Here is a 19,765-nt window from a genome sequence, read left to right on the forward strand (position 1 = left end):
GTAGAGCTGTATCCATGTAGTCCTGTAGTAGAGCTGTATCCATGTATCAGTCCTGTAGTAGAGCTGTATCAGTCATAAAGTAGAGCTGTATCCATGTATCAGTCATGTTCATGTGTTCATATGAACCCCCTGTAAATCAACAGTAGGGTTTTACATGTTTTAATTTGAAGATAAAAACTCAAAAGTAATCTGAATTATTATGTGATGCTCTTCAAATTCTCTTACATACTGTTGAATCATTTGGAGAGAAACTCAAAACATTATATATTGTTGAATCATTTGGAGAGAGAAACTCAAAACATTACATACTGTTGAATCATTTGGAGAGAAACTCAAAACATTATATACTGTTGAATCATTTGGAGAGAGAAACTCAAAACATTATATATTGATGAATCATTTGGAGAGAAACTCAAAACATTATATATTGTTGAATCATTTGGAGAGAGAAACTCAAAACATTATATACTGTTGAATCATTTGGAGAGAGAAACTCAAAACATTATATACTGTTGAATCATTTGGAGAGAGAAACTCAAAACATTATATACTGTTGAATCATTTGGAGAGAAACTCAAAACATTATATATTGTTGAATCATTTGGAGAGAGAAACTCAAAACATTATATATTGTTGAATCATTTGGAGAGAAACTCAAAACATTATATATTGTTGAATCATTTGGAGAGAGAAACTCAAAACATTATATATTGTTGAATCATTTGGAGAGAAACTCAAAACATTATATACTGTTGAATCATTTGGAGAGAAACTCAAAACATTATATACTGTTGAATCATTTGGAGAGAAACTCAAAACATTACATACTGTTGAATCATTTGGAGAGAAACTCAAAACATTACATACTGTTGAATCATTTGGAGAGAAACTCAAAACATTATATACTGTTGAATCATTTGGAGAGAAACTCAAAACATTACATACTGTTGAATCATTTGGAGAGAGAAACTCAAAACATTATATACTGTTGAATCATTTGGAGAGAAACTCAAAACATTACATACTGTTGAATCATTTGGAGAGAAACTCAAAACATTATATACTGTTGAATCATTTGGAGAGAGAAACTCAAAACATTATATATTGATGAATCATTTGGAGAGAGAAACTCAAAACATTATATACTGTTGAATCATTTGGAGAGAGAAACTCAAAACATTACATACTGTTGAATCATTTGGAGAGAGAAACTCAAAACATTATATATTGATGAATCATTTGGAGAGAGAAACTCAAAACATTATATACTGTTGAATCATTTGGAGAGAGAAACTCAAAACATTATATACTGTTGAATCATTTGGAGAGAGAAACTCAAAACATTATATATTGTTGAATCATTTGGAGAGAGAAACTCAAAACATTATATACTGTTGAATCATTTGGAGAGAGAAACTCAAAACATTATATATTGATGAATCATTTGGAGAGAGAAACTCAAAACATTATATATTGTTGAATCATTTGGAGAGAGAAACTCAAAACATTATATATTGTTGAATCATTTGGAGAGAGAAACTCAAAACATTATATATTGATGAATCATTTGGAGAGAGAAACTCAAAACATTATATATTGATGAATCATTTGGAGAGAGAAACTCAAAACATTATATACTGTTGAATCATTTGGAGAGAGAAACTCAAAACATTATATACTGTTGAATCATTTGGAGAGAGAAACTCAAAACATTATATATTCATGAATCATTTGGAGAGAGAAACTCAAAACATTATATATTGATGAATCATTTGGAGAGAAACTAAGAAACATATTATATATTGATGAATCATTTGGAGAGAAACTAAGAAACATATTATATATTGATGAATCATTTGGAGAGAAACATATTATATATTGATGAATCATTTGGAGAGAAACTAAGAAACATAATATATATTGATGAATCATTTGGAGGGAAACTCAAAACATTATATATTGTTGAATCATTTGGAGAGAGAAACTCAAAACATTATATACTGTTGAATCATTTGGAGAGAGAAACTCAAAACATTATATACTGTTGAATCATTTGGAGAGAGAAACTCAAAACATTATATACTGTTGAATCATTTGGAGAGAAACTCAAAACATTATATATTGTTGAATCATTTGGAGAGAGAAACTCAAAACATTATATATTGTTGAATCATTTGGAGAGAAACTCAAAACATTATATATTGTTGAATCATTTGGAGAGAGAAACTCAAAACATTATATATTGTTGAATCATTTGGAGAGAAACTCAAAACATTATATACTGTTGAATCATTTGGAGAGAAACTCAAAACATTATATACTGTTGAATCATTTGGAGAGAAACTCAAAACATTACATACTGTTGAATCATTTGGAGAGAAACTCAAAACATTACATACTGTTGAATCATTTGGAGAGAAACTCAAAACATTATATACTGTTGAATCATTTGGAGAGAAACTCAAAACATTACATACTGTTGAATCATTTGGAGAGAGAAACTCAAAACATTATATACTGTTGAATCATTTGGAGAGAAACTCAAAACATTACATACTGTTGAATCATTTGGAGAGAAACTCAAAACATTATATACTGTTGAATCATTTGGAGAGAGAAACTCAAAACATTATATATTGATGAATCATTTGGAGAGAGAAACTCAAAACATTATATACTGTTGAATCATTTGGAGAGAGAAACTCAAAACATTACATACTGTTGAATCATTTGGAGAGAGAAACTCAAAACATTATATATTGATGAATCATTTGGAGAGAGAAACTCAAAACATTATATACTGTTGAATCATTTGGAGAGAGAAACTCAAAACATTATATACTGTTGAATCATTTGGAGAGAGAAACTCAAAACATTATATATTGTTGAATCATTTGGAGAGAGAAACTCAAAACATTATATACTGTTGAATCATTTGGAGAGAGAAACTCAAAACATTATATATTGATGAATCATTTGGAGAGAGAAACTCAAAACATTATATATTGTTGAATCATTTGGAGAGAGAAACTCAAAACATTATATATTGTTGAATCATTTGGAGAGAGAAACTCAAAACATTATATATTGATGAATCATTTGGAGAGAGAAACTCAAAACATTATATATTGATGAATCATTTGGAGAGAGAAACTCAAAACATTATATACTGTTGAATCATTTGGAGAGAGAAACTCAAAACATTATATACTGTTGAATCATTTGGAGAGAGAAACTCAAAACATTATATATTGATGAATCATTTGGAGAGAGAAACTCAAAACATTATATATTGATGAATCATTTGGAGAGAAACTAAGAAACATATTATATATTGATGAATCATTTGGAGAGAAACTAAGAAACATATTATATATTGATGAATCATTTGGAGAGAAACATATTATATATTGATGAATCATTTGGAGAGAAACTAAGAAACATAATATATATTGATGAATCATTTGGAGGGAAACATATTATATATTGATGAATCATTTGGAGGGAAACATATTATATATTGATTAATCATTTGGAGAGAAACTAAGAAACATATTATATATTGATGAATCATTTGGAGAGAAACATATTATATATTGATGAATCATTTGGAGAGAAACATATTATATATTGATGAATCATTTGGAGAGAAACTAAGAAACATAATATATATTGATGAATCATTTGGAGGGAAACTAAGAAACATATTATATATTGATGAATCATTTGGAGGGAAACTAAGAAACATATTATATATTGATGAATCATTTGGAGAGAAACTAAGAAACATATTATATATTGATGAATCATTTGGAGGGAAACATATGTATTCGACACATTAACACAAACGCAGACATATCTCACCGTCATTTCATTTTCTGCATTTTTTAGTGTGTCTGATAATTTCCCTTCCGCCCCTAAACCCTTGTCCTTATATGGGGGCGGCAGGCCACTAGTGGCAGTCTATAAAGCACCGGAGGAGGGACAGGGGTGTCACTTTCCAGAAGGACAGTCGGACAGCCAGCCAGCCGCATCAACCCCTCTCAGGTACCATGCTTTCTGGGTTATTCAATTCGCTCTGCGTACACATTCATAGAAACTTCAGAAACATTTACAGGCCTAGGAAAGACCAACTTGTGTAGTTGTCAATTGAATGTTCCTCTTGCTTTGGCACTCTCAACTCTAACCTTGTAACTGTGTTTGCTTATGTTCTATGACTGATAAACTTTAGAAACAATGAATACTTTAATTTTAGCCTTTGGGATCGAAGCAATGGGATATGTTCTTAGACATTGCAACTGTTGAAAACATACAGTGTAGCCTAGTTCTCATGCGTCTGCGATTCAATTCGTTTTTCATCTTTTCAGTTTTTGTACACAAACCTCCTCCTGTGTGTTTGTAGCCGAATAACAACGTGATGACCTTCAGTTGAGGACACTAATAGTTCATGTGTTGTAAGCTACAAAGTTGAAGGCCTAGAATAAACTCTAATAATTAACTTGACTGTTACTCTCTGCAGATGGATCTGAGCTATACTACAGCCTGTATAGTAAAGCCCCAATATTGATTTAGGCATATATATTTATGAATAGCATGCAATTAAATATTGTAGCGGGATGACTCTAATTCACTTCCACATTTGCAGCGCATGTGATTATAGTCCAGGCCTACACTACATCTAACAGAGATAGTTTGCAGGATGTAGACTATAGCATCGGAGGGGGAGCGGGACACTGTTACATAATCTCCCGATAATGTGCCGCCTCACAATCACTTTCGGGCACTGCGCCGTTTCAGTTGCGTCACTGTGATGCTCTTTTGATATTTCTGTGTGACGTTATACTTCCTCTCGACCATCTAATCTATTCAAACATTCTATAAGTATCCAGGCAGTTACCAAGCACCGGACACAGTTGGTGTTGGGTGGAGTTATTGGGCAGCTGAACCTGTAACGACCGTTGTCTGCTGTCATCTAACAGGGAGAGTGAGAGAGACCAGTGAGCTGTCTTTGTGTGAAGGACATGAAGGTTGTTGTTTCAGCCTCTCTTGCATTGCAACTCTTAGAAAAAAAGTGTTCCAAAGTGTTCTGCAGCTATCCCCATAAGAGAACCCTTTATGGTTCCAGATAGAACTCTTTAGTGTTCTGCAGCTATCCCCATAAGAGAACCCTTTATGGTTCCAGATAGAACTCTTTAGTGTTCTGCAGCTATCCCCATAAGAGAACCCTTTATGGTTCCAGATAGAACTCTTTAGTGTTCTGCAGCTATCCCCATAAGAGAACCCTTTATGGTTCCAGATAGAACTCTTTAGAGTTTCATGTAGACCCAAAAGGGATTTAGTGTCTCCTAGGGCTGGCCCCATTAGTGTCTCCTAGGGCTGGCCCCATTAGTGTCTCCTAGGGCTGGCCCCATTAGTGTCTCCTAGGGCTGGCCCCATTAGTGTCTCCTAGGGCTGGCCCCATTTAGTGTCTCCTAGGGCTGGCCCCATTTAGTGTCTCCTAGGGCTGGCCCCATTTAGTCTACTGGTCAATAGGCTGCCAATATTTCTTTAGTTGAGTAGCAAAAAATAAATAATAATAATAATCATGACGCCTGTCTGAGTGGACTGATCCATTGTGGAGGCTGTGGGGATGGCACAGTCTGTCAGTCTAACATGACGCCTGTCTGAGTGGACTGATCCATTGTGGAGGCTGTGGGGATGGCACAGTCTGTCAGTCTAACATGACGCCTGTCTGAGTGGACTGATCCATTGTGGAGGCTGTGGGGATGGCACAGTCTGTCAGTCTAACATGACGCCTGTCTGAGTGGACTGATCCATTGTGGAGGCTGTAGGGATGGCACAGTCTGTCAGTCTAACATGACGCCTGTCTGAGTGGACTGATCCATTGTGGAGGCTGTGGGGATGGCACCTGTCAGTCTAACATGACGCCTGTCTGAGTGGACTGATCCATTGTGGAGGCTGTGGGGATGGCACAGTCTGTCAGTCTAACATGACGCCTGTCTGAGCGGACTGATCCATTGTGGAGGCTGTGGGGATGGCACAGTCTGTCAGTCTAACATGACGCCTGTCTGAGTGGACTGATCCATTGTGGAGGCTGTGGGGATGGCACAGTCTGTCAGTCTAACATGACGCCTGTCTGAGTGGACTGATCCATTGTGGAGGCTGTGGGGATGGCACAATCCGTCAGGACAGGGAGAACGGGTGCTAGTCACAGTCACTAGCTGCCTTTCTTTTTAACATAGCGCAGTCTGAGCAAGGCCCTGCACAATCAAATCAATTGCAGTTGGACTCCCTCTTGTCAGTTGTGTGTCTTAATTATTTAATCTAATAGTGTCAGACAACCTCGGTGCATATAGTTGATTTGATTAAAACGCATAGGATGTATCGATATATGGAAAAATACACTTTTTACAATTTCGACAGCCCTTGTTTCTCCTGTGGGAACAGTAGAAGAACACGGCCCTAGTTTCTCCTGTGGGAACAGTAGAAGAACACAGCCCTAGTTTCTCCTGTGGGAACAGTAGAAGAACACAGCCCTAGTTTCTCCTGTGGGAACAGTAGAAGAACACAGCCCTAGTTTCTCCTGTGGGAACAGTAGAAGAACACAGCCCTAGTTTCTCCTGTGGGAACAGTAGAAGAACACGGCCCTAGTTTCTCCTGTGGGAACAGTAGAAGAACACGGCCCTAGTTTCTCCTGTGGGAACAGTAGAAGAACACGGCCCTAGTTTCTCCTGTGGGAACAGTAGAAGAACACGGCCCTAGTTTCTCCTGTGGGAACAGTAGAAGAACACGGCCCTAGTTTCTCCTGTGGGAACAGTAGAAGAACACGGCCCTAGTTTCTCCTGTGGGAACAGTAGAAGAACACGGCCCTAGTTTCTCCTGTGGGAACAGTAGAAGAACACAGCCCTAGTTTCTCCTGTGGGAACAGAAGAACACAGCCCTAGTTTCTCCTGTGGGAACAGTAGAAGAACACAGCCCTAGTTTCTCCTGTGGGAACAGTAGAAGAACACAGCCCTAGTTTCTCCTGTGGGAACAGCCGAAGAACACAGCCCTAGTGTCTCCTGTGGGAACAGTAGAAGAACACGGCCCTAGTTTCTCCTGTGGGAACAGTAGAAGAACACAGCCCTAGTTTCTCCTGTGGGAACAGTAGAAGAACACGGCCCTAGTTTCTCCTGTGGGAACAGTAGAAGAACACGGCCCTAGTTTCTCCTGTGGGAACAGTAGAAGAACACGGCCCTAGTTTCTCCTGTGGGAACAGCCGAAGAACACAGCCCTAGTTTCTCCTGTGGGAACAGCCGAAGAACACAGCCCTAGTTTCTCCTGTGGGAACAGTAGAAGAACACGGCCCTAGTTTCTCCTGTGGGAACAGTAGAAGAACACAGCCCTAGTGTCTCCTGTGGGAACAGTAGAAGAACACGGCCCTAGTTTCTCCTGTGGGAACAGTAGAAGAACACAGCCCTAGTTTCTCCTGTGGGAACAGTAGAAGAACACAGCCCTAGTGTCTCCTGTGGGAACAGCCGAAGAACCTCTTTTGGTTCCAGGTTGCAGAGTGTGGTACAGTGCATCTGCTAGCGATCCAGTCCAACAGGGTGAATGGTGTGCTGTGCAACATGTTTTTGTGTAGAATGAATGAATGAAGATTGGGTACATTTAGAGGAGATGTGGGGTGTGGGTTTTAATGTTAATGAGGACATGCAGCATGTTAGCCTAGTTTAGCTAAACCAACAGCCTAGACCAGAGTTTATTTTTAAATCTAGAACATCTTAATGTTGCTCTAAGATATTGCTTTAAAATGTTGATGAGGACATACAGAATGAGAAGGTTGTCTCCCAGTCATATAAGGGGAGTCTCAGGCAGAGTCTCAGGCAGAGTCTCAGGCAGAGTCTCAGGCAGAGTCTCAGGCAGAGTCTCAGGCAGAGTCTCAGGCAGAGTCTCAGGCAGAGTCTCAGGCAGAGTCTCAGGCAGAGTCTCAGGCAGAGTCTCAGGCAGAATGACATGAAAGACAACTCAAGAACCAGATAGGAAATGTCATCTCAAATGTTCTGAATGTTGAGTGTGTGGGTGAGGGCCAGTGTGTTTATTAATACACACACTGTATTGCGTACTGTAATACAGTAATGCCATGGCCAACAATAACATGGAGTGAAAGGGCACACTGAAGCCTCTAGTGAATCTACAGAAAGGTCAAACTAAAAGGTTAAAGATTAAACAGGCTCTAGACCCCTTCACACACACTGCTAACAACACACTCAGCTCAGAACGTATACACACACACACACACACTGCTCACACACTCAGCTCAGAACGTATACACACACTGCTAACAACACACTTAGTTCAGAACGTATACACACACACTGCTAACAACACACTCAGCTCAGAACGTATACACACACACACACTGCTAACAACACACTCAGCTCAGAACGTATACACACACACACACTGCTAACAACACACTCAGCTCAGAACGTATACACACACACACACTGCTAACAACACACTCAGCTCAGAACGTATACACACACACTGCTAACACACTTCGCTCAGAACGTATACACACACTGCTAACAACACACTTAGCTCAGAACGTATACACACACACACTGCTAACAACACACTTAGCTCAGAACGTATACACACACACACTGCTAACACACTTTGCTCAGAACGTATACACACACACACACTGCTAACAACACACTTAGCTCAGAACGTATACACACACACACACTGCTAACAACACACTTCGCTCAGAACGTATACACACACACACACACTGCTAACAACACACTTAGCTCAGAACGTATACACACACACACACACACACTGCTAACAACACACTTAGCTCAGAACGTATACACACACACACTGCTAACAACACACTTAGCTCAGAACGTATACACACACACACTGCTAACAACACACTTGTCTCAGCACGTGTATACACACACACACTGCTAACACACTTAGCTCAGAACGTATACACACACACACTGCTAACAACACACTCAGCTCAGAACGTATACACACACACACACTGCTAACACACTCAGCTCAGAACGTATACACACACACACACTGCTAACAACACACTCAGCTCAGAACGTATACACACACACACACTGCTAACAACACACAGCTCAGAACGTATACACACACACACACACACTGCTAACAACACACTTCGCTCAGAACGTATACACACACACTGCTAACAACACACTTAGCTCAGAACGTATACACACACACTGCTAACAACACACTCAGCTCAGAACGTATACACACACACACACTGCTAACAACACACTTAGCTCAGAACGTATACACACACACACACTGCTAACAACACACTTCGCTCAGAACGTATACACACACACACACACTGCTAACAACACACTTCGCTCAGAACGTATACACACACACACACACTGCTAACAACACACTTAGCTCAGAACGTATACACACACACACACACACACACACACTGCTAACAACACACTTAGCTCAGAACGTATACACACACACACTGCTAACAACACACTTAGCTCAGAACGTATACACACACACACTGCTAACAACACACTTGTCTCAGCACGTGTATACACACACACACTGCTAACAACACACTTAGCTCAGAACATATACACACACACACTGCTAACAACACACTTGTCTCAGCACGTGTATACACACACACACACACACACACTGCTAACAACACACTTAGCTCAGAACGTATACACACACACACACACACTGCTAACAACACACTTCGCTCAGAACGTATACACACACACACACACACTGCTAACAACACACTTAGCTCAGAACGTATACACACACAGACACACACACACTGCTAACAACACACTTAGCTCAGAACGTATACACACACACACTGCTAACAACACACTTAGCTCAGAACGTATACACACACACACTGCTAACAACACACTTGTCTCAGCACGTGTATACACACACACACACACACACACACACTGCTAACAACACACTTAGCTCAGAACGTATACACACACACACTGCTAACAACACACTTGTCTCAACACGTATACACACACACACTCACACATTACAAATAACCAGGTAACCATACTACCCTAACCTGCGTAACCAGGTAACCATACTACCCCAACCTACGTAACCAGGTAACCATACTACCCCAACCTACGTAACCAGGTAACCATAATACCCTAACCTACGAAACCATACTACCCTAACCTGCGTAACCAGGTAACCATACTACCCTAACCTGCGTAACCAAGTAACCATACTACCCTAACCTGCGTAACCAGGTAACCATACTACCCTAACCTGCGTAACCAAGTAACCATACTACCCTAACCTGCGTAACCAGGTAACCATACTACCCTAACCTGCATAACCAGGTAACCATACTACCCCAACCTACGTAACCAGGTAACCATAATACCCTAACCTACGTAACCATACTACCCTAACCTACGTAACCAGGTAACCATACTACCCCAACCTACGTAACCAGGTAACCATACTACCCCAACCTACGTAACCAGGTAACCATACTACCCCAACCTGCATAACCAGGTAACCATACTACCCCAACCTACGTAACCAGGTAACCACAATACCCTAACCTACGTAACCATACTACCCTAACCTACGTAACCAGGTAACCATACTACCCCAACCTACGTAACCAGGTAACCATAATACCCTAACCTACGTAACCATACTACCCTAACCTACGTAACCATACTACCCTAACCTACGTAACCAGGTAACCATACTACCCTAACCTACGTAACCAGGTAACCATACTACCCCAACCTACGTAACCAGGTAACCATAATACCCTAACCTACGTAACCATACTACCCTAACCTGCGTAACCAGGTAACCATACTACCCTAACCTACGTAACCATACTACACCTAACCTACGTAACCAGGTAACCATACTACCCTAACCTACGTAACCAGGTAACCATACTACCCTAACCTACGTAACCACACTACCCTAACCTACGTAACCATACTACCCTAACCTACGTAACCAGGTAACCATACAACCCTAACCTACGTAACCAGGTAACCATACTACCCTAACCTACGTAACCAGGTAACCATACTACCCTAACCTACGTAACCATACTACCCTAACCTACGTAACCAGGTAACCATACTACCCTAACCTACGTAACCATACTACCCTAACCTACGTAACCATACTACACTAACCTACGTAACCACGTAACCATACTACCCTAACCTACGTAACCACACTACCCTAACCTACGTAACCAGGTAACCACACTACCCTAACCTGCGTAACCATACTACCCTAACCTGCGTAACCATACTACCCTAACCTACGTAACCATACTACCCTAACCTACGTAACCAGGTAACCACACTACCCTAACCTACGTAACCAGGTAACCATACTAGCTGTGTGATGCTCTTAGGAGGAAGCACAGCGAGGAGAGTGGGACAGATTCCACTGTGATGCAGACATGATACCTACACAGTGGCTAAGTCAGGTCACACACAGAGGTGTACATACCGACTACAGTACAGATTGCTAGGAGAGACTCTGACCTGAATTCTGATTGACTGAGAGCAACAGTGGAAATCTGAAGGTCAATATAATACTTGATTATTCCTTTTTTCTCTCCCCTTCCCCCTGTCCCCTCCCATCTTTCTCTCACTCTCATCTCTTTCTATCGCTCCTCTCTAGTCAGGATGTCTATCACTAAGATCCATGCCCGAGAGATCCTCGACTCCAGAGGAAACCCCACTGTGGAGGTGGACCTCTACACCGCTAAAGGTGCACAGTGTTTACATACACACATACTGTACCACAATGTTGTTCACCGACCCAGCAGTCTAACCTCTGTCTCTCTCTGTCTCTGTGTGTTCAGAGAGACCCGGCAGTCTAACCTCTGTCTCTCTCTGTCTCTCTCTCTCTGTGTGTTCCGAGAGACCCAGCAGTCTAACCTCTCTCTCTCTCTCTCTCTCTGTGTGTTCAGGCCGTTTCAGGGCAGCCGTGCCCAGCGGTGCCTCTACCGGTGTCCATGAGGCTCTGGAGCTGAGAGATGGAGACAAGTCACGCTACCTGGGAAAAGGTGAGTTATGTCTCTCTGGGATCTGTTGATCTGGGCTGATCTACCCCTCTGGGATCTGTTGACCTGGGCTGATCTACCTCTCTGGGATCTGTTGACCTGGGCTGATCTACCTCTCTGGGATCTGTTGACCTGGGCTGATCTACCTCTCTGGGATCTGTTGATCTGGGCTGATCTACCTCTCTGGGATCTGTTGACCTGGGCTGATCTACCTCTCTGGGATCTGTTGATCTGGGCTGATCTACCTCTCTGGGATCTGTTGACCTGGGCTGATCTACCTCTCTGGGATCTGTTGACCTGGGCTGATCTACCTCTCTGGGATCTGTTGATCTGGGCTGATCTACCTCTCTGGGATCTGTTGACCTGGGCTGATCTACCTCTCTGGGATCTGTTGATCTGGATGAGAGATACTCAAATCTAGACCATAAGTCCAGTTCCACTTTTGATTTTAATTTCTAACTGCTAGTTAATTGCAGTCACCTGGTGAGGTACAGGTCTATGGAGTAGAGGTACAGGTCTATGGAGTAGAGGTACAGGTCTATGGAGTAGAGGTACAGGTCTAGAGTCAGTTTTGAATATCCCTGGAGTAGACTGATTGGTTTCTCTGTGATCTAACAGTGTTCTCTCTCTTTAATATCTAATCATCTTTACTATATCTAAAGGTACCATTAAGGCTGTGGATCATGTAAACAAGGACATCGCTGCCAAACTGATTGAGAAGAAGTTCAGTGTTGTTGACCAGGAGAAGATTGACAAATTCATGCTGGAGTTGGATGGAACTGAGAACAAGTGTATGTCTCTCCTCCTTTGTCTTTCTTGACATTCAAAGTTTGAGCCCAATGTACACCTTCTGCTTCTATCGAACGTCCACTCCCATTAACACAGCAATATGCATATTCACACAGTCCCCCTTCCACCTGCCCCCTTACCCTCCTGCCTCCTCATGCCCCCCCCCCCACCTCCTGCCCCCTGCTCTTCCTGCCTCCCCCTCCCTCCTGCCTCCTCATGCCCCCCCTCCCTCCTGCCCCCTGCTCTTCCTGCCTCCCCCTCCCTCTTGCCTCCCTCTCCTGCCTCCTCATGCCCCCCCCACCTCCTGCCTCCCCCACCTCCTGCCTCCCCCACCTCCTGCCTCCCCCCCTCCTGCCTCCCCCACCTCCTGCCTCCCCTCCCTCTTGCCTCCCCCACTTCCTGCCTCCCCCACTTCCTGCCTCCCCCTCCTGTAGCTAAGTTTGGAGCCAATGCCATCCTGGGCGTGTCTCTGGCGGTCTGCAAGGCAGGAGCAGCAGAGAAGGGAGTGCCCCTGTACAGACACATCGCTGACCTGGCTGGACACAAGGACGTCATCCTGCCCTGCCCCGTGAGTACAGGTTTAACCTTTAACCCTGCCCCGTGAGTACAGGTTTAACCTTTAACCCTGCCCCGTGAGTACAGGTTTAACCTTTAACCCTGCCCCGTGAGTACAGGTTTAACCTTTAACCCTGCCCCCTGCCCCGTGAGTACAGGTTTAACCTTTAACCCTGACCCATCATATACCTACCTATATAATATAACCAGGACATCACCCTGCCCCATGAGTACATATACCTTCATATTTACAACTACCTTTATACTTGATGTACAGTATATTGTCAGCTTTGAAATGAAAAATAAATAAAATGCCTAACATCAAATTAGAAATGACATTTCCTAAAGAAATTATGTGTTCTTGCCTGCCCTAACTCCAGGCCTTCAACGTAATCAACGGTGGTAGCCATGCTGGTAACAAGCTGGCCATGCAGGAGTTCATGATCCTGCCCATCGGAGCGGCCAACTTCCACGAGGCCATGAGGATCGGAGCTGAGGTTTACCACAACCTGAAGAACGTGATCAAGGCCAAGTACGGAAAGGATGCCACCAACGTGGGAGATGAGGGCGGCTTCGCACCCAACATCCTGGAGAACAACGAGGGTAAGAGTTTATAGGGCACCCTGTAGGAGCTGCGCCACAGGGACTATTACTATAGGACCCCCTTGTGGAGCTGCACCACAGGGACTATTCTAAAGGTCCCCCTGGCGGAGGTGTGTGATACTTTAACTCTTTCTTCTCCCTCCAGCTCTGGAGCTCCTGAAGTCAGCCATTGAGAAGGCCGGCTACCCAGACAAGATCATCATCGGCATGGACGTGGCCGCCTCTGAGTTCTACAAGGCAGGAAAGTATGACCTAGACTTCAAGTCACCTGACGACCCTTCCAGGTACATCACCGGGGATCAGCTGGGAGATCTGTACAAGAGCTTCATCAAGGGATATCCCGGTACGTAGAGAAACGCACACACTGTATATACACCCTTCCCATCTAACTCCTCATCCTCCTCTCCAGTCCAGTCCATTGAGGATCCCTTCCCCTCTAACTTCTCTCCTCTTCCTCCAGTCCAGTCCATTGAGGATCCCTTCGATCAGGATGATTGGGCTGCATGGTCAAAGTTCACCGCCGCCGTTGACATCCAGGTGGGTCCAGTTTGTTTGTCTTCAGCTCCTCCTATATCTATAGGGGTCTAACATTTTAACGTAACCCCTGGTGACAGCCAATACAAAATTGCAATGGGGCGGAGAGAAAAAAATTATCTTTTACATCATCATCATTTCCTTCAGTTCTACACATTTTGGCTTAGGGTTCAGGCAAATGTTTGCAGTTTCTAATATATTAACTGATCAATGGGCCCCACCCCGGTCGGTAATTCAACCATGCTTACTACAAGATTAGATAGCTGGCCGAAGTGGCAATTTTCGCATGAAAATCTTGGTGAGTAAAGCTTATTTTATTTATTTTTGATGCATGGCAGCAAAGCCACTACACAACACAATAATTCCACTATAGCGGTGAGACGGTGCCCACAAACTGTTAGGGCCTACGTAAAGCTGTCCCAACACCTTACCACTGCTACACAGGGATATCAGCGGAGCCTTGTCTGGCAGCAAAACAGTTCATTCAGCCTCATTTACTGCCTGACATGGCTCACTTTTTATTTTACCTTTATTTAACGAGGCAAGTCAGTTAAGAACAAATTCTTATTTTCAATGACAGCCTAGGATCAGTGGGTTAACTGCCTGTTCAGGGGCAGAACGACAGATTTGTACCTTGTCAGCTCGGGGATTTGAACTTGCAACCTTCCGGTTACTAGTCCAACACTCTAACCACTAGGCTACCCTGAGGAGGGATGCTAAGTAATGTTGTTGGGTCTGGAGGAGGGATGCTAGATAATGTTGTTGGGTCTGGAGGAGGGATGCTAGATAATGTTGTTGGGTCTGGAGGAGGGATGCTAGATAATGTTGTTGGGTCTGGAGGAGGGATGCTAGATAATGTTGTTGGGTCTGGAGGAGGGATGCTAGATAATGTTGTTGGGTCTGGAGGAGGGATGCTAGATAATGTTGTTGGGTCTGGAGGAGGGATGCTAGATAATGTTGTTGGGTCTGGAGGAGGGATGCTAGATAATGTTGTTGGGTCTGGAGGAGGGATGCTAGATAATGTTGTTGGGTCTGGAGGAGGGATGCTAGATAATGTTGGGTCTGGAGGAGGGATGCTAGATAATGTTGTTGGGTCTGGAGGAGGGATGCTAGATAATGTTGTTGGGTCTGGAGGAGGGATGCTAGATAATGTTGTTGGGTCTGGAGGAGGGATGCTAGATAATGTTGTTGGGTCTGGAGGAGGGATGCTAGATAATGTTCGGTTCAAAAATAACTTCGGCATTCGTTATTATTTAGAATAATGCGTTTTTTTAGCGAGTTACACATCCACAAGGAGTCAGTAGAAATTATATTAGTTTAAGCAAGTACATACCTGTATATAGCCCATCTGTAAATAGCCCACCCAACTACCTCATCCCCATATTGTTTTTTTGCTCTTTTGCACCCCAGTAGCTCTACTTGCACATCTGTCACTCCAGTGTTTAATTGCTACATTGTAATTACTTCACCACTATGGCCTATTTATTGCCTTACCTCCCTATTTTACCTCATATGTAGACACTGTATATAGACTTTCCTATTGTATTATTGACTGTATGTTTGTTTATGTGTAACTCTGTGTTGTTTGTGTCTCACTGCTTTGCTTTATCTTGACCAGGTCGCAGTTGTAAATGAGAACTTGTTCTCAACTGGCCTACCTGGTTAAATAAAGGTGTTCTCAACTGGCCTACCTGGTTAAATAAAGGTGTTCTCAACTAGCCTACATGGTTAAATAAAGGTGTTCTCAACTAGCCTACCTGGTTAAATAAAGGTGTTCTCAACTGGCCACCTGGTTAAATAAAGGTGTTCTCAACTAGCCTACCTGGTTAAATAAAGGTGTTCTCAACTAGCCTACCTGGTTAAATAAAGGTGTTCTCAACTGGCCTACCTGGTTAAATAAAGGTGTTCTCAACTAGCCTACCTGGTTAAATAAAGGTGTTCTCAACTAGCCTACCTGGTTAAATAAAGGTGTTCTCTAGCCTGGTTAAATAAAGGTGTTCTCAACTCCTACCTGGTTAAATAAAGGTGTTCTCAACTAGCCTACCTGGTTAAATAAAGGTGTTCTCAACTGGCCTACCTGGTTAAATAAAGGTGTTCTCAACTGGCCTACCTGGTTAAATAAAGGTGTTCTCAACTGGCCTACCTGGTTAAATAAAGGTGTTCTCAACTGGCCACCTGGTTAAATAAAGGTGTAAAAAAATCTGTATGTTATTCTCCAGGTGGTGGGAGATGATCTGACCGTGACCAACCCCAAGCGTATCCAGCAGGCTGTGGAGAAGAAGGCCTGTAACTGCCTGCTCCTCAAGGTCAACCAGATCGGCTCCGTCACAGAGTCCATCAAGGCGTAAGTATAGGGCCCCCTCGCAGAGCTGCCCTACAGGGACTATATTACAGGGCCCCCTGCTGGAGCTGCGCAACAGGCACTATATTACAGGTTCCCCTGCTGGAGCTGTGTTACGGGCACTATATTACAGGGCCCTCTGCTGGAGCTGCGCTACAGGCACTATATTACAGGGCCCTCTGCTGGAGCTGCGCTACAGGCACTATATTACAGGTTCCCCTGCTGGAGCTGTGTTACGGGCACTATATTACAGGGCCCCCTGCTGGAGCTGCACCACAGGCACTATATTACAGGGCCCCCTGCTGGAGCTGCACCACAGGCACTATATTACAGGGCCCCCTGCTGGAGCTGCACCACAGGCACTATATTACAGGGCCCCCTGCTGGAGCTGCACCACAGGCACTATATTACAGGGCCCCCTGCTGGAGCTGCACCACAGGCACTATATTACAGGGACAAATTGACCATCTCTTATGTGAAATGGGTGTAGTAGTGACTAGGCTTCTCATTATATAGTATTAGTTCATTTTTTGCTTTGAGATTTCTTTCCGTTATGAAAAGTACTTTAGAAGTTTAAATAATGATTTTGTATTACTCTTACAGGTGTAAGCTGGCCCAGTCTAACGGATGGGGTGTGATGGTGTCTCATCGCTCCGGAGAGACAGAGGATACATTCATCGCTGACCTGGTGGTCGGACTCTGCACTGGACAGATCAAGACTGGGGCCCCCTGTAGATCAGAACGTCTGGCCAAATACAACCAGCTGATGAGGTTAGTTACACTAACCCTAGGTAATACTATAGCCTTAATACACTGACGCCCTACAGGAAAACACCAGCTACTGCACACCGACTCAGTTAATATATGTAATGTTATGGTAGACTGACCCCTACAGGAAAACACCAGCTACTGCACCCTGACTGACTTTATACTAAGTTACTACTGTAGTGTATACCATATATAGATATATACAGTGGGGCAAAAAAGTATTTAGTCAGCCACCTATCGTGCAAGTTATCCCACTTAAAAAGATGAGGCCTGTAATTTTCATCATAGGTACACTTCAACTATGACAGACAAAATGAGAAACAAAAATCCAGAAAATCACATTGTAGGATTTTTAATGAATTTATTTGCAAATTATGGTGGAAAATAAGTATGTGGTCACCTACAAACAAGCAAGATTTCTGGCTCTCACAGACCTGTAACTTTAAGAGGCTCCTCTGTCCTCCACTTGTTACCTGTATTAATGGCACCTGTTTGAACTTGTTATCAGTATAAAAGACACCTGTCCACAACCTCAAACAGTCACACTCCAAACTCCACTATGGCCAAGACCAAAGAGCTGTCAAAGGATACCAGAAACAAAATTGTAGACCTGCACCAGGCTGGGAAGACTGAATCTGCAATAGGTAAGCAGCTTGGTTTGAAGAAATCAACTGTGGGAGCAATTATTAGGAAATGGAAGACATACAAGACCACTGATAATCTCCCTCAATCTGGGGCTCCACGCAAGATCTCACCCCGTGGGGTCAAAATGATCACAAGAACGGTGAGCAAAAATCACAGAACCACACAGGGGGACCTAGTGAATGACCTGCAGAGAGCTGGGACCAAAGTGACAAAGCCTACCATCAGCAAGGGCATTGAAGATGAAACGTGACTGGGTCTTTCAGCATGACAATGATCCCAAACACACTGCCCGGGCAACGAAGGAGTGGCTTCGTAAGAAGCATTTCAAGGTCCTGGAGTGGCCTAGCTAGTCTCCAGATCTCAACCCCATAGAAAATCTTTGGAGGGAGTTGAAAGTCCGTGTTGCCCAGCAACAGCCCCAAAACATCACTGCTCTAGAGGAGATCTGCATGGAGGAATGGGCCAAAATACCAGCGACAGTGTGTGAAAACCTTGTGAAGACTTACAGAAAACCTTTGACCTCTGTCATTGCCAACAAAGGGTATATAACAAAGTATTGAGATAAACTTTTGTTATTGACCAAATACTTATTTTCCACCATAATTTGCAAATAAATTCATTAAAAATCCTACAATGTGATTTTCTGGATTTTTTTTTCTCATTTTGTCTGTCATTGTTGAAGTGTACCTATGATGAAAATTACAGGCCTCATCTTTTTAAGTGGGAGAACTTGCACAATTTGTGGACTGACTAAATACTTTTTTGCCCCACTGTGTGTGTGTGTGTGTGTGTGTGTGTGTGTATATACATACCAGATGTGTTCAATTCAAACTGCTGGACAAGATTTTCTGTTGCAAAGATGAAGGATCCTGACCTCTAACCCCTGACTTATGTCCTTCAGGATTGAAGAGGAGCTTGGAAACAAGGCCAAGTTCGCCGGCAAGGACTACCGTCACCCCAAAATCAACTAAACCCTCCTCCTTTAATCCCTCTACCGTCACCCCAAAATCAACTAAACCCTCCTCCTTTAATCCCTCTACCACCACTGACTGTCTACCCTCCTCTTGGGGTCAGGGGTCAGAAGAAGAAAAAAATTCCACTTTTTATGTTTTTTTATCTTCGGCCCTTCCACCCCCCCCCCCCCCCCTGTTACGAGTGACTGTTTTGACGTAACGTGAGAAATAAAACAAAACCAAATTTAAAGTGGTGCTCACCTGTCTTTATTGAATGTGTACTGCTGCTCTGATCCACATCACTGACTACTGTGTGTAAATGGTTCCAATTGGATCTTATATCTCCCACCCCCCCTCCTCTCCCCGTAACAATTCCCCAGGTCGTTGCGGTAAATGAGAATGTTTTCTCAGTCAAATTACCGGGTTAAATATATATTTTTTTTAATAAAACAA

General features: G+C 42.9%; 1 protein-coding gene across 3 annotated transcripts; it reads left to right on the forward strand.

Annotated features, from left to right (window-relative positions):
- The first annotated feature begins 3,940 nt into the window (after positions 1-3,940).
- Positions 3,941-19,562, forward strand: LOC115127443 (beta-enolase-like). Of its 3 annotated transcripts, none has more exons than XM_065022042.1 (11): positions 3,941-4,047; positions 11,740-11,829; positions 12,032-12,127; positions 12,787-12,915; positions 13,348-13,481; positions 13,849-14,071; positions 14,217-14,414; positions 14,481-14,608; positions 16,825-16,949; positions 17,550-17,717; positions 19,261-19,562. In XM_065022042.1, the coding sequence occupies exons 2-11, from the start codon at positions 11,745-11,747 to the stop codon at positions 19,328-19,330; spliced, it is 1,356 nt and encodes a 451-aa protein (XP_064878114.1). In that variant the 5' UTR covers positions 3,941-4,047; positions 11,740-11,744; the 3' UTR covers positions 19,331-19,562. The 3 variants fall into 3 exon arrangements, with proteins under 3 accessions (XP_064878114.1, XP_064878116.1, XP_064878115.1); XM_065022044.1 differs by having other exon boundaries at positions 14,532-14,608; XM_065022043.1 differs by having other exon boundaries at positions 3,966-4,047; positions 11,744-11,829.
- The last annotated feature ends 203 nt before the right edge of the window (positions 19,563-19,765 follow it).

This window comes from Oncorhynchus nerka, linkage group LG8 (genome assembly GCF_034236695.1).
Source record: "Oncorhynchus nerka isolate Pitt River linkage group LG8, Oner_Uvic_2.0, whole genome shotgun sequence".
In the NCBI taxonomy this organism is placed as follows: domain Eukaryota; kingdom Metazoa; phylum Chordata; class Actinopteri; order Salmoniformes; family Salmonidae; genus Oncorhynchus; species Oncorhynchus nerka.